The sequence below is a fragment of the Arvicola amphibius genome, chromosome 9 (genome assembly GCF_903992535.2).
Source record: "Arvicola amphibius chromosome 9, mArvAmp1.2, whole genome shotgun sequence".
In the NCBI taxonomy this organism is placed as follows: domain Eukaryota; kingdom Metazoa; phylum Chordata; class Mammalia; order Rodentia; family Cricetidae; genus Arvicola; species Arvicola amphibius.
In genome coordinates, this window is record NC_052055.2 from 117,955,152 (window position 1) to 117,970,951 (window position 15,800).

At 48.7% G+C, this 15,800-nt stretch overlaps 1 protein-coding gene across 1 annotated transcript; it reads right to left on the reverse strand.

The window, feature by feature from the left end:
- Window positions 1–2,010: 2,010 nt before the first annotated feature.
- LOC119823438 (glyceraldehyde-3-phosphate dehydrogenase) lies at window positions 2,011–3,078 on the reverse strand. The gene has a single exon (XM_038343452.1). The coding sequence runs from the start codon at window positions 3,010–3,012 to the stop codon at window positions 2,011–2,013; it is 1,002 nt and encodes a 333-aa protein (XP_038199380.1). The 5' UTR covers window positions 3,013–3,078.
- Window positions 3,079–15,800: the final 12,722 nt, after the last annotated feature.

Here is a 15,800-nt window from a genome sequence, read left to right on the forward strand (position 1 = left end):
AAAGGCGTGCGCCACCACCGCCCGGCTTGGATTATTTGTTCTTTTGATAACCAATTTCTTGAGTTCGTTGTCTATTTTGGAGATCAGACCTCTGTCTGATGTGGGATTGGTGAAGATCTTTTCCCATTCTATAGGCTGCTATTTTGTCTTATTGACTGTGTCCTTTGCTTTACAGAAGCTTTTCAGTTTCAGGAGGTCCCATTTATTAATTGTTTCTCTCAGTGTCTGTGCTGCTGGGGTTCTATTTAGAAAGTGGTCCCCTATGCCAATGCATTCAAGTGTACTTCCCACTTTCTCTTCTATGAAGTTCAGTGTGGCTGGCTTTATGCTGAGGTCTTTGATCCATTTTGACTTGAGTTTTGTGCATGGTGATAGATATGGATTTATTTTCATTCTTCTACATGTTGATATCCAGTTATGCCAGCACCATTTGTTAAATATGCTTTCCATTTTCCAATTGTTATTTTTTGCTTCTTTGTCAAAAATCAAGTGTTCGAGGATGTGTGGGTTGATATCTGGGTCTTTGATTCAGTTCCATTGGTTCTCCTGTCTGTTTTTATGCCAATACCAGGCTATTTTCAGTACTGAAGCCCTGTAGTAGAGTTTGAAGTCACGGATTTTGATGCCTCCAGAAGTTCTTTTATTGTACATGATTGTTTTGGCTATCCTGGATTTTTTGCTTTTCCATATGAAGTTGAGTACTGTTCTTTTGAGATCTGTGGAGAATTTTGCTGGGCATTGCATTGAATCTGTAGATCACTTTTGGTAAGATTGCCATTTTTACTATGTTAATTCTACCTACCCAAGAGCATGGGAGATCTTTTTACTTTCTGGTGTCTTCTTTCTTTCTTCAAAGATTTAAAGTTCTTGTCATACAAGTCTTCCACTTGTTTGGCTAGAGTTACTCTGAGATATTTTATGCTATTTGTGGCTACTGTGAAGGGACATCGCTCATTTTTTTAGAGCTGGGGAGATAGCTGAGTGGTAGAACACTTGTCTAACACATATGAAGCCCTGGATTTCACCCCCCAATATCACACACAGAGAACTGCTCACTCACCAGTCTCTAGTTTGCCTGGGAGGCTGAGGAGAGATGAACTGAGCCTGAAAGTTCAAGGTCAGCCTAGTTATCTTAGTTAGGTTTCTACTGCTGTGACCAAACACCATGGCCAAAACAACCTGGGGAGGGAAGGGTTTATTTCATCTCCCACCTGGGGAGGGAAGGGTTTATTTCATCTCCCACCTGGGGAGGGAAGGGTTTATTTCATCTCCCACCTGGGGAGGGAAGGGTTTATTTCATCTCCCACCTGGGGAGGGAAGGGTTTATTTCATCTCCCACCGTTTGGCTCACACTCTGTTTTAGGAGAGTCAAGGCAGAAACTGAAGCAGGAACCACGGAGGAACGATGCCGGCTGCCTTGTTCTCTATGACTTGCTCAGCATGCTTTTATACAACCAGTGACCCCTGCCCAATGGTGACATCTCCCACAGTGATCCAGGCCCGTGACTCCCCTGCCCAATGGTGACACCTCCCACAGTGATCCGGGCTATCACACATTGTCCATTGTTAATCTAGAAAACGCTCCCATAGACGTGCCTGCTAATGAACGTGATGGAGACATTTTCTCATTGAGGTCTCCTTTCCAGACAACTCTAACACATGTCAAATCAACAAAACAACCAGAACCACAAAGTTTTCTTTATGTTGTTTGGAACAAATATAAAAATTGTAGCAAACACATAATATATACATAGTATTTTTCGGAGCAAAACTAATACTTTTTTTTTTTTTTTTTTTTTTTTTTTTTGAGGGGTGCAATGAACTTTATTGATGGTATTCAAGAGAGTAGGGCTCCCTAAGCCCCTCCTGCTATTCTGGGGGTCTGGGATGGAAACTGTGAGGGAGATGCTCAGTGTGAAGGGTTGAGTTAGGACAGGGACTGCTCAGCAGCCGAGGGCCTCTCTCTTGCTGTGTCCTTGCTGGGATGGGTGGTCAGGGTAGGCAGGCTTCTTACTCCTTGGAGGCCATGTAGGCCATGAGGTCCACCACTCTGTTGCTGTAGCCAAATTCATTGTCGTACCAGGAAATGAGCTTCACAAAGTTGTCATTGAGAGCAATGCCAGCCCCAGCATCGAAGGTGGAGGAGTGGGAGTCACTGTTAAAGTCACAGGAGACAACCTGGTCCTCAGTGTAGCCCAGGATGCCCTTTAGTGGGCCCTCAGATGCCTGCTTCACCACCTTCTTGATGTCATCATACTTGGCGGCTTTCTCCAGGCGGCATGTCAGATCCACGACAGACACATTGGGGGTAGGAACACGGAAGGCCATGCCCGTGAGCTTCCCGTTCAGCTCTGGGATGACTTTGCCCACAGCCTTGGCAGCGCCAGTGGATGCAGGGATGATGTTCTGGGCAGCACCACGGCCGTCTCGCCACAGCTTCCCAGAGGGGCCATCCACAGTCTTCTGGGTGGCCGTGATGGCATGGACTGTGGTCATGAGCCCTTCCACGATGCCAAAGTTGTCATGGATGACCTTGGCCAAGGGGGCCAAGCAGTTGGTGGTGCAGGAAGCATTGCTGACAATCTTGAGGGAATTGTCATACTTGTCATGGTTCACACCCATCACAAACATGGGGGCATCCGCAGAAGGGGCGGAGATGATGACCCTTTTGGCCCCACCCTTCAAGTGGGCCCCAGCCTTCTCCATGGTGGTGAAGACACCGGTCGACTCCACAACATACTCGGCGCCGGCATCACCCCATTTGATGTTGGCGGGATCTCGCTCCTGGAAGATGGTGATGGCCTTCCCGTTGATGACAAGCTTCCCGTTCTCTGCCTTGACTGTGCCTTTGAACTTGCCGTGGGTGGAGTCATACTGGAACATGTAGACCATGTAGTTGAGGTCGATGAAAGGGTCATTGATGGCAACAACGTCCACTTTGCCAGAAGTGAAGGCAGCCCTGGTAACCAGGCGCCCAATACGGCCAAATCCGTTCACTCCGACCTTCACCATCGTGTCTCTGGAACGAGGCTGGCACTGCACGAAAAGAAGCGGCTGTCTCTAGAACAGGGAGGAGCAGAGAGCCCAAAACTAATACTTTAAGACACTTATATACATTTAAAAATTAAGTAAGAATATATATATATAATATTTGTATATAAAAAGATAAAGAAGGCTTATGGTTGAGCACGGTGGCACATGCCTTTGACCCCAGCACTTGGGAGGCAGAGACTGGTAGATCTTGAGGCCACACTAGTCTACATAGTAAGACTCTGTCTCAAAACAATAAAACAAAACAAAAGTAAAACAAAGTCAAACAAACAAACCACAGTTCTTATAGGAGAAAGGGCAGGTGCTGTCCAAACCCCAGCCTGTCCTTGCCAGTCGTCCTCAGCCATTCATAAGAACACAGCTCGGTTTGTTGGGTGTAATCCCAACTCATCCCCTGTGTCTTCAAGGACATCTGTATACCTCAGTTGGGGATGTAAAGGAAGAGAAGGGAATTCAGTCATCACTTGGTCCCCACCGGTATGGGTACCTGCAGGGTTCTACCACACCAGGGCCCCTACCCCAAGCTACTCCCCTCAGAACACCCTGGCTTCTCCAGTCACCCATGGTGAAAGCCCATAGCAAGGTAGGGGTTGTCGGGGGCAACTGCCTGAACCAGCGACAACTGACCTTCAGCAGTGGCAGCAACCCTGGAAAGAGGGGTCAGGCTACCCTGCCTCCCTAGCCCTGCCCCCAACCCCACCCCCTCTGCTGGCGACTGTTTCCTGGGATTTCCATGGTACCTAGAGTGAGCCCTCTTAGTTTGTTTCCTGTGCCGTCCTTTTGTCCCACTCAAGCTATTTTCCGTTGTTTCTCCCCTCTCCCTCCTGCTTCCTTCCTCCCACATCCATTTTTATTGTTTTACTGTGTTTGCTACAAAGCCGGAAGGTTTCCTATACCAGGTTACTCGGCACTTCTACGGCCCCTCGGGAGGATGCAGTTCCTGGTTGCTCACCGGCCATTGCCCATCAGCACATTCGCCTTAGATTGCATTCAGGCTCTGAGTCCCACACCAGAAGGGCTCCCCTAGGCAGTAGCTTGTCTTCCAGCAGCCATGGTGTTCTGCCACAGTCTGCATTTCTTTCTTTCTTTCTTTCTTTCTTTCTTTCTTTCTTTCTTTCTTTCTTCTTTTTTTTGTTCTGGCTTTGTTGTGTTTGAGACAGTAGTATCTCACTGTTGCTCTGACTGACCTGGAACTGACCATGTAGACCAGGCTGGCCTCAAACTCACAGAGATCTGCCTGCCCCTGACTCCCCAGTGCTGGGATTAAAGACGTGCTCCACCACCACAGGGCTCATCTGCTCTTCTTTAAAGCCTCTGTCCCCCTTTGTCCCCATGGCCAGCACTTCAGGTTCCCTCTGTGTAGCAGTGGGTCCATCCAGATCAGTATCTCTGGCTCTGGCTCTGGCTCAGAAACCCAGGCCTCATATACACCAGACAATTTCAGCTGCATTACGGGTGTGTGCTACTGAGCTCCTATTCTATGCAGTGCTGGGAATCGAACCCACGGCTTCACACATGCTAAACAAGCACTCTACCAACTGAGCCGCATCCCCAGCGACCAGTTAGTCATTTTTGCAAACTGTGTTATGTAAAGCAAGTATTTCATGAAATCTTTCTGGAATAAGCGCCAGGCAGAGTGGAAAGAGAGAGTTCTCTGTTGGACCCAAGCCAGGAGAGCTCCCGAAATGCTTTGGTCCCAGGTCTAGTTTGCTAGGTCTCGTTTTATAAAACCACGGGGTGGGGCTGGCAAGTGAGACTTTACAGGAGCGTGTGTGGCAGCCAGTCTTTTGTTCCCAAAGACACGTGTCATAATGAGTTGACAACCTGTTGCAACCAGGTTGTTAAGGACAATTCCCCGTCGTTCCGTCTGTTTCTCTAGGTGCCTGTCCTAGGCATCAAATGAAGCCGTGTTTGGAAAGGAGCTCTTGCGGCGGTGCTTTAAGGAAATCAATACATACACCAATAAATTGCTATCTAATAATTGGTCTTTTGTTTTACCTTCTTCTACCTCACAAGTAAGTAAGGAGAGAGAGAGAGAGAGAGAGAGAGAGAGAGAGAGAGAGAGAGAGAGAGAGAGAGAGAGAGAGGGGCTTGCTGGGCCACTGGCCTTGGTGACTTGTTTGTGGGCAGGAAAAGGAACTGAATGCTGAAGAGAGGTCCTGACGAGCTGAGGAGCTAAGGCACTAGGAACAAGGTATGTCAATGGAGGGCCCGTGACCCATGACAAGCTGTCTTCCAGCCTGGATTCACGAGGCAAGTGCTGATGTTCAGGCCGCCATCCCAGACAGTGACATTTGCTCTCAGAGGCCTTGCTGGGGGCGGGGAGCAGCATATGACACTCATAAGAGTCCACCAATGGCAGCTGGGAGACCTCCTGAAAAGGTAAGTCTTTCCTGAGGTAAGAAATGAGGAGCTCCGTGCTCCATATGTAGGCTTCTGGGTATGGCCTGCCACTAAGGAACCCGAGTGTTTGGTGGAGCCCTTTGAAGGACACTAAGGGAAACTGAGGCCAGCCAGTCACTCACTGTTTAGCAGAGACCCGATCCTAACTTCAGGCTCAGATACTGAGCTTTTGTCCTCTCAGGAGAAGACTCTGGGCTCACCAGGAGCCTGTGTCCGGAGCAGCCCAAAGCAGCAGCCCCCTGCCCAAGCAGAGGCCAGAGACCTGTGATCCCTCCCCCTCCCTCCTGAGTGAGGGTGTGCAGACTGGCTTAGGCTCAACCCAAACCTTCCCTTGTCTGCGGGCAGGGGCAACAGCTGTGACAGCGTCCTCTGAAAAGGCAATCTGACAGTGCCGATGAGTGTCCGGGGCCTTCCAAATGTTCCACATAAAAGGAAACCTCTGGGAACTTCTGCAGCAAGATGCAGGTTCATGGGGGAAGGAAGCTGCAACTGTTCTTGGTTGTCAACCCGACAAGGCTGGGAAGAGCAAGCATCCGCTGAAGGAAAGCCTCTGTCAGGCTGGCCTGTGGGCAAGACTGTGGTGAATTATCTTAATTGCCAATTGACATCAAAGAACCTGGTGGTCCCATTCCTAGACAGGTGGGCCTGGGCTGTATGAGGAAGGTGGCTGAATGGGAGCCCAAGCACAGGTAAGCAGCCTTCCTCTGTGGTTCCTTGCTTCAGTTCGTATCCTCAGTGATGGGCTGTGACCTGGAAGAGTAAATCAAATAAACCCTTTCCTTTCTGCCCCCAAGACAAACAGTCCCTCTACCACCTCCTGACCCCACGCCTCACCGGCAGCTGTACTGGACAAATGTCATAGGTCATACACAGAGAACTAGGCGACCGCAGGCATGGGGTAGGAGGCAGAGTTTAATGCTGTGTTGGATGTTTCAAAGGCCAAGCATCAGAGGCTGGAGAGATGGCTCAGCAGTTAAAAACACTTGCTGCCCTTCCAGAAGACCCAGGTTCAAGTTCCAGCACCCACATGGCAGCTCACAACCATCTGTAACTCCAGTTCCAGGGACGTCAATAACCCTTGGCTGGCCTCACGGGGCACCAGGTATGCATACAGAGTACAGACAAACATGCAGGCAAGACACTCATACACTTGAAATAAAAGAATGGGTAAGTAAGTATTTTTAAAGGCCAGTCATGAGGGCTGAGGGGGGCTTGGGGCTCAGCTGATAGTGCATCAGAGAACGTTCATAAAGCCTAGGTCCAGTCCTTCATACACACCAGGCCTGGTGATACTTGCCTGTAATCCTAGCACTTGAGAGGTGGAAGCAGAAAGACCAAGGTTTGGGGTCATTCTGGGCTATGTAGCCCATTAAGAGACAGCCTGGGGGGGGGGGGGCTGGAGAGATGGCTCAGTGGTTAAGAGCGCTGCCTGCTCTTCCAAAGGTCCTGAGTTCAATTCCCAGCAACCACATGGTGGCTCACAACCATCTGTAATGGGGTCTGGTGCCCTCTTCTGGCCTGCAGGCATACACACACAGACAGAATATTGTATACATAATAAATAAATAAATAAATAAATAAATAAATAAATAAATAAATAAAGAGACAGCCTGGGATACATGAAACCCTGACTAAAAAACAAAGCCACTCTGGTGTCATGGGCCATCTCTGTCAAATCATACATCAGACCCCATAAAACTACAAGAGCACTGGAAAAATTATGAAAAATCAGTATTTTCACAACTCTGGAAGTTGAGCAAAGACTCACGGGATGAGCATATTCAACAAATATAGATAATTCTGGGTGTGGTGATGCACATCTTTAATCCCAGCATTTGGGAGGTAGAGGCAGTAGGATCTCTGAGGTCAGTCTGGTCTGTATACTGAGTCTAGTCTAGGACAGCCAGAACTACAAAGTGAGACCTTATGTCTTAGTTTGTGTTTCTATTGCTGTGAAGGGACACCATGACCACAGCAACTATAAAGGAAAAATATTTCATTGGGGTGGCTTACGTTTTCAGAGGTTTAGTCCATTACCATCATGGTTTGACATGGTGGCATGCAGGCAGACATGATGCTGAAGAAGTAGCCAAGTGTACTATATCTTATCTTACAAGCAACAGGAAGTGGTCTGTCTCACTGGGTGTAGCCTGAGCATATATAAGACCTCAAAGCCCACCTCCACAGTGACACACTTCCTCCAACAAGGCCATACCCACTTGAACAAAGCCACACCTTGTAATAGTGCCACTCCCTTGGGGGCCATTTTTTTCTCAAACCACCACCTTGTCTTAAAAAAAAAGAAAAGAAAAAGAAAGGAAGGAAGAGAAGGAAGAAAGGAAGGAAGACAGCTAAAGAAAAGAATTCTTAGTGTTGTGGCATTCTGGCTCGCTCTGTTCCTGTTCCTACCCCAGCCTCTTGGGCAGTCCAAACTCCAGCAGCTGAAATCAACTGGAGGAAGGGGCAGAGCAAACTTGCTGCTGCCCAGGGGCCTCATTCTCAGTGGTCAAGTGGTCGTCAACACGGTCAACATTGGCAGAGTCCAGCAGCCCCACAGCAGAGCCTGTGGTTATCTGACCTAACTCAGACCTCGTTCCTGGGAACAGCTTTTCCCTGGGGACGGTTGAGGATCCACAGCAGCGGCTGTTTAATGGCACAGCCGCCTGAGGCGGTGTTTCTGTTCAAGACTGAAACCTTCGAAGGAAAAGCTGGGGACTGGGTGCCCATAAGGAGTTGGGAAAGGCCCCAACAGACTCCTAGAAAGCTGGAAACCACTCTAAGAAGGACATTCAGAAACCCCCAAACAGCCCTTAGGCCAAGCAGCCCGTAGACAGCCACTCCCTGGGTCAAACCTCCAGTCTTATCCTTGAAGGAACAGGAATAGGCTTGAATTCTATGACCTTTGGTCCAGGTAGAGCAGATCCACTTCTTGGGCCATCTTAATATCCAAAATACCAAGTAACCATATCCTAGGTCAGGATATCTTGTTTGTAGCCACTCCAAAGTCAGACTTCTTGTCAATAACTTTGAAAGAGCATCTAGCTGCTTACTATGAGCTTTCTGGGGACTCCCCCACCCCCAGTCTCCAGCCTTCATTTCATAGGGTTATAAGCATGTGCTACCACACCCACCTTTTTTAGGTTCTGGGGATCTAAACTCAGACCCTCGCATTTGTGGTAAGCAGTTAGCCCATGGAACTCTCCCCAACAGTCTCCTTTTCCGTCATGAAAAAGGCTAGTCACGGTTGTTATGATTCAGCCACAATATAGCTGACACTTCCAGGTTCCAGTGCGACACATGTGTGGACAAGCCCTCAGGCTTGACCCACGAGCAGCATGGTTGCATCACCTACGTATGACACAGCTGCGTGAACCCTTGAGCGCATGCGTGACCTCCATCATCTGCGTATGACGTAACCACATCATCCCACCCCCCCCCCCCCCGTGCACGTGCGCTAGGCAGCCCTCGCCCCCCTCCCTCTCTCTCTGCACACCGACCTCACCAGGCCTGTACACCCCTGCCTAATAAATGCCTAAGCGGGTCTGTTGTGTGTTCCATGTTTCCTTCTCACTCGCGCCAGGTAATTTCAATGGTCCCTCAAGACAAAGTCTTACTTCCCCATTCAAAATCCTTTCTTACCAGGGAATATTTTCATGCTTTTGCTTGCATATATGTATGGTGCCCATGAAGGTCAGGAGAGGGTATCAGATATCCTGGAACTGGACTTATGGATGGCTGTGAACCACCATGGTAGGTGCTGGGAATAGAACCTGAGTCCTCTGCAGGAGCAGTAACTGCTTTGAACCTTTGAGCCGTCTCTCTAGCCCCTTAATCTATGAAAGTACTTTCTAGTTTTCTGTTTTGAGACAAAGTTACACTTTATAGCCCTGGCTAGCCTGGACCTCATTTCACCTGCCTATGCCTCCCAGCAATGTGATTAAAGGCATGCCACTACATCCAGAATGGATGAAAATACTCATTATTTATTTACTTGTTTGTTTGTTTGGAGACTGTCCTGGAACTAGCTCTTGTAGACCAGGCTGGCCTGGAACTCACAGAGATCCGCCTGCCTCTGCCTCCCTAGTGCTGGGATTAAAGGTGTGCGCCACCACCACCCAGCTGAAAATACTAAGATTTAGCCAGGTGGTGGTGGATTTCTGAATTCCAGGTCAGCCTGGTCTACAGAGCAAGTTCCAGGACAGCTAGGGCTACATAGTAAAACCTATCTCAGAAACAATAACAACAACAAAGATTTAATCAAGAGACAGTAGGATAACAAACTTACTAACTCCTTAAAAGCCTTGAATCTAAGCTACATTCACGACACAATGTAACGGTCTGCTGCTGCGATCCACACAGCGCTAAAGGCTACAGCTCTATCTGCTGTGGGACTTGGACAGGCTTTTTTGTCGTCTATTAGAAAGGCTTTCACACCTATTTCTGTTAGTTTCCCACAAGTTACAGAATGTTACATTCCAACACCGACTGACTAGCTTTTCAGGGCCTTGAAATACTAATTTATCTTAGCAAGAAAAGGAAGAAGGAACAGAAAATACACAGAAAAAAAAAAGAACTCACAACTTTGTTAAGCTGGTAATTGCCATTTTGGATACAATGAGACTTGGTCTCTTGAAGAACTAGGGGAGCTCACAATGATTGCTTTCTTCTGAAAGGCCCAAGAGAAAGGAAGAATCCAATGTCTCAGGCTGAGTGGGAAGCTCACAGATGAGCTTGGTGGTGCAGGCTAGACCCAGAACATCTATTTTGTTTGTCTGTTTTTTTATGAGACAGTGTCTGACTGTGTATCTCTTGCTGGCCTCAAACTTTGTTATATAGATTAAAGCTCTCAAACTTATAGAGATCCACCTGCCTCTGCCTCCCAGGCGCTGGGATGAAAGACATGTATCACCACATCTGGCTGTACCACCACATCTGGCTCTAGAACATCTATTTTTAATTATTTTTATTAAATGTGTGTATATTGCCCGCAAGCATGTCTGTGCACCACATGTGCACCTGGTGCCCACAAAAGGCCAGAAAAGGGCAATGGGTCATCTGGAATTGGAGTTGTAGATGTAGGTGCTGGGAATTGAACTCAGGACCTCGGGAAGATCAGCCATTGCTCTTAACCACTTACCCATCTTTCTAGGCCCCCAGAACACTTTTTTTTTTTTTTTTGGTTTTTCGAGACAGAGTTTCTCTGTGGCTTTGGAGCCTGTCCTGGAACTAGCTCTTGTAGACCAGGCTGGCCTCGAACTCACAGAGATCCGTCTGCCTCTGCCTCCCGAGTGCTGGGATTAAAGGCATGCGCCACCACCGCCGGGCTACATTTTTTGTTTGTTTGTTTGATTGATTGATTGGTTGGTTGGGCTTGCAGCAAAGCATAGAGCATCAACTTGAGGCTGGACCGAGCTCTTCCCCTTATGTTGAAGTGGGACCAAGTAATCCAGCATGGAGAACAGGGTACCAAATGCCATCTAAGTGCCAAGAAGAGGGCCTGCTCTCACGGTTAGAAACCTTACTAAGAGATCAAGCTACATGATTGTCACACATATGCAGAGGGTCTAGGTTGGTCCAGAATATGTTTTTAAAGCATGTGTGTGTGTGCACGCGTGCCTGCACATACAAACACATACTCTTATTTTTCACCAGTGCCTAGCTAAGGACACCTGGGACAGCTGCAGTGTGTGAATCTTAGAGCTTCCCCTTCCTCCTGGCACTGACAGTCCTGGGGACCAGGCCTTCCCTAGAATTTTAAAAGCCTGGACTCCAGCTGCTAGACTTGTCTATTTTGTCCTATTTTCCCTCTGAGAAATCATATTCTTTAGCCAAAGTAAGGAGAGACTCCAGAGAGGGAGGCCAGGGCTTGGAGGTCACTCTCCGACAGAGCCATATGGAAGAGAGAGTAAGGGACTGGGTGTCCTTTGGTCTCTGCACAACCCTGCGTGGCAGGACTGAGTCTTGCAGGCCTATGGGAGTTAGGGGGAGCCCTCATAAGAGAGAAGAGGGCAGTCCTCAATCAGGTTCAGTACGGTCCCCAGAGATTAGGGAGGCAGAAGAGAGAACCTTATTATTACATGTATTTATTTACTTACAATGTGTGTGTGTGTGTATGTGTGTGCAAGCATGTGCATGCGTGTGTGTGTGTTTGTGTTTGTGTGTGTGTGCGTGTGTGTGTAAGGACAACCTGCTGGAGTCACTTCTCTCTTTACGTGTGGGTCCCAGTACTGAACTCAGGTTCTCAGTCTTGGCAGCAAGGGTCATACTCGCATTGCTGGCAAGAGCAGAACGTGACAATGTGTTAGGTATCTGAGTCTGTGGGACGGCTTGATGTCCTTGGCTTGTTCCAGGAACACACTGGTATCTTATCTACTCATGTACAACACACAATCCCAGAAGCTTTTACAAGAGGTGTTGACAAAATAGCCTAATGGTTTGTCAGTTCTCCCAACTACTAGCCTGCTGAGCACCTCAGAGAGTAGATAAGAATTGAGGGGCAGAGGAGGAGGCCTAGAGAGGGAACAGAGCCTGGGCAAGAAGAGAGGAAATCAGGGGTCTCACAGAGGTCTTTCTGGCAGAGAAAGTAGCCAGGAGAAAATCCATACCAATCCCCAGAATTGTCCAAGGGAACAGAAGTGCCAGGGCCAGTGTGGGTCCCATTGAGATTTAATGTCAGCCCAAAAGAGGCTCCTAGAAGGAGACTGGTCTCTTGCATGTCCACAGAAGACCCAGTGCAATGCTCCAACCTGGGATGTTCCCTGAGAATAGGGGAGCCCCAATCATGAACGTTAAACCTAATTTTCCTCAGATCTTTCCATGCTCATGAACCTAAAGGGTCAGTCTGGTCAGGCCAGGCCAGTATTAAATGGAGACTCAGTCACAAGGAGGAAGGGTCTCAGCATCCTGCAGAAGCAAAAACTACTCATCTGATTGGAAATGGGGAGCCAGGCCACAGTGGTGTATGCTGTTAATCCCAGCACCTGGGAGGCAGAGGCAGGTAGATCTCTGAGTTCCAGATCAACCTGGTCTACAGAGTGACTTCCAGGACAGTCAGGGCTACGCAGAGAAACACTGTGTCAAAAAAAAACAGCACATTTCAGCTATGGTTCCCGCAGTGTGTGTGTGTGTGTGTGTGTGTGTGTGTATGTGAAAATGACAGTCACACATGTTCTACTCCCTCTCCAGGCGCTTAGACAAGAAAGAAAGTGGAGAAGGCTCACAGACAGTCCTCACAAAATGTGTGCCTGAGCCCTGGACAAGCTTGCCGCTGCCAACCGTGCCACATGAGAGGAAGGGGGTTCCCAGGAGGAAGGACGTGACTCTTTGTCCTTACAGAGTACAGTGGGCTGCCCTCTTTCTACTGCCTTCTGATCCCTGGAAAGCAGCCCAGGCCAGAGCCTATCAGTTTCAAATATGAAACAAGGCTTTCTGGAAAGGGATCAGTCAGGGGCTGGAGAGATGGCTCAGTGATTAAGAGCACTGGCTGCTCGTCTTGTTGGACCCAGGTTCAAATCCCAGCACACACAACGTGGCTCACAATCTTCTGTAACTCCATAGGATCCAACACCCTCTCTGGCCTTGGTACACACACGCATGGTACACAGACACACATGTAGGCAAAATACCCATCCTTGAAACAGTAAAAATGACATTTTAAAAAAGAAGAAAAAAACAACAAAAATGAAATTTTAAAAAGGAAGAAGAAAGAAAGAAAAGGGACCAGTCCTGGCCCTGAGCCCTTTGTGCAGTAGCCCTAAGGAACTTCAGCTGCTATAGGGTGATTAGCCAACCGCCACAGCCACAAGCACTAGGGAGAAGGCCAGAGAGGCAGAGGGCAGTCCTCTTGTGCGGCTCCAAAATGCCCTGGGAAACAGCGTCAGGCAGGGTGCTGCTGCAGGAGGTAAAATCCTTACTTTACCAAGAGAGAGAAAGAGAATATACCACCAGAGAGCTGAGTGTTCCCAGAGAGCACTGTGCTCTCTCTCGTGGGGGGTGGGCGTTCTTTTACAGCCGTTGAGGGGGGAGGTGTTTGATCTTTTCTGGGACTCCTGTGTGGGTTCCTGTCTGAGGGGGCAGGTGGGCCTCTCATTATCTTGCTGAGTAGTAAATTTTACAGTGTGTCTTTCTAGAGACTGGCTATTTCTGTAATGCGACACGGGTCAGCAAAGGTCAGGCTCCAGGTGGGTCCCTGAGGTCAGCATCCTGTTGGCCTCATTCTTCAAGTACAGGATTTTTGTTTTGACTTTGGGTCTTTTGTCCCCACGGGCACCTGACAGTGAGCTCAGACCATTCTAAGGCTGCATCAAAAGTCCTTGGAACTCAGCAGCTACTGGGATAGTTAAGGAGGGAGAGGAAGCAGGCAGGCCTAGGATGGCTTGGAAACATCCCAGCTCTTGAACCAGTTCCTCAAAGGGACAGTGTTTGGTACAAGCTGCCTGCCATCCTTCATACTTCTTCAAACTTCCTCAGTTTGGCCTTACTGCAGGGCTGCTGCCCACCCCCCCCCCAACCACCCCTACCACCACTGAGGGGCTCAACAAAGCTGGTTCCTGCTGCTCAACCTGGAGCCAAGGCAGGGCTGTACCCTCCCCTGATACCAGTCTCAGCTTCCCAGTCTAACAGGCCTTGCCCTCTCTGTGATGCATTTGGCTGCTGAGAGGACCCCAAGCTGTTCAAACCACCGCCCCCATGCCCAGCAGGTTCATATAGAAATACTTGTCCTCCTTGGGACCAGTTTCATCATTTTCCCCCAATATAGTTTCAGGGCCATTGACCATTAGCCTATGCCCATCACCCCTGATACCCCCAGGAGGCAAGGCACACCCAGATCCAGCACCAACTAGAGTCTAAACACTCTGCATGTTAGCAGAGGACCAACAGACCTAAAGTTCTGCAGGCAACCTTGGGCACCCTTTGGGGAAGAGGTTAGAGGCTGGCGAGGCTCCCACCCTCTAGTAGCTCTACCCCCACAGGGGTGGGCACACTGGGGATCAGGGCACCTCTTCAGTGAACGGTTCAGAAGCCGACAAACACGGCGCCTGGCATACTATAAATGTCCCCTTGGACTCCTCCAGAAATCGGACACATTTGCTTTGACCTGACCTGACAGGCCCCACTGTCTGCCTCTCTTTTCCCATTCCCTCATCAGCTTTAGGACGTTACAAAACCCATTTCTATACTGGCCTAAGTCGCCTGGATCCTTCAAGCCTCCCCAGACTCAGAAAGCTCATGTCCACGATGAAGTTCAGAGAGACCATTGAAGTCTCTTTCCAGTCCTGAGGCCCCTACTGAACTACCATCTTCTTTTCTTCATTACTTCTTAAGTCCTTAATTATCTAATTAAATTACATTCCGTAACCTATGTTAAGAAATAACCTCCCTAAATTATATTTAGTTCTTTCTTAAGTATTTCTTTCTTTCTTTCTTTCTTTCTTTCTTCCTTTCTCCTCTTCTTCTTCTTCTTCTTCTTCTTCTTCTTCTTCTTCTTCTTCTTCTTCTTCTTCTTCTTCTTCTTCTTTTCTTCTTCAACAGTGTTTCTCTGTGTAACCCCTCTGGCTGTACTGGAACTCATTTTGTAGACCAGGCTGGCCTTGAGCCCACTGAGAACCACCTGCCTCACTTCCCGAGTGCTGGAATTTAAAGGTATGTGCCACCACTGCACATGGATATCTTAAAGGAAGGAGGGAGAGAGGAAAGTGTGGAGTAGGTTGGAAGCTGAGTAGAGAGTTGCCCTCAGCTTGGGGAGGCTGGTTCTTTTCTGTACCACCATCTTTTGCCCTGGCTGTTTGGGGTGGGGCTATCTATGCCAGGCTATACATAGTCACATGGTTACCATTTGGCTTCTCAGGACCAGACAACACAGGCATAACCCAGGGCAGACTTGTATCCCCCCCCCACTAACCCAAGAGTGGGTGACTGTGGCCAGTAGGTGGGCAGGTTTCTAGGGCCCAGCTTCTCCATTTGCCTGGCTGGCTGGGACACTGCAGGCACCACAGGGCTTGAGAAGGCGACTCCTCCCCGGCTCCTCTCTGTGCAGCGGCTCAGCACTAACGACCCCGCTTTCCAGGTACTTGTTATTCTCTGCACCTTCCATGTCCCTTGCAGCTCTCGGCTCTGATTGCCCCGCTATTTATAGCTCTTTGGGAGACACAGATTACTGCTGTAGCACAGCCTTTAGGCTCCAGGAGAACACTGAAGACAACACTTAGCTGACCAGTTTGCTAATGAACTTCTCCCTGGCGACTCAGCGGTTACCCTGCCTCCCTTTTCCGATGCGATGACTGTACTTTCCTGTTCCAAGAGGCCGCTCCAAAAATATAACCGCCTTTAAATAAACTGTGCGATTA

Bases quoted from the DNA above. Each gene is read 5' to 3' on its own strand.
- LOC119823438 (XM_038343452.1), bottom strand. From the start codon at position 3,012: ATGGTGAAGGTCGGAGTGAACGGATTTGGCCGTATTGGGCGCCTGGTT.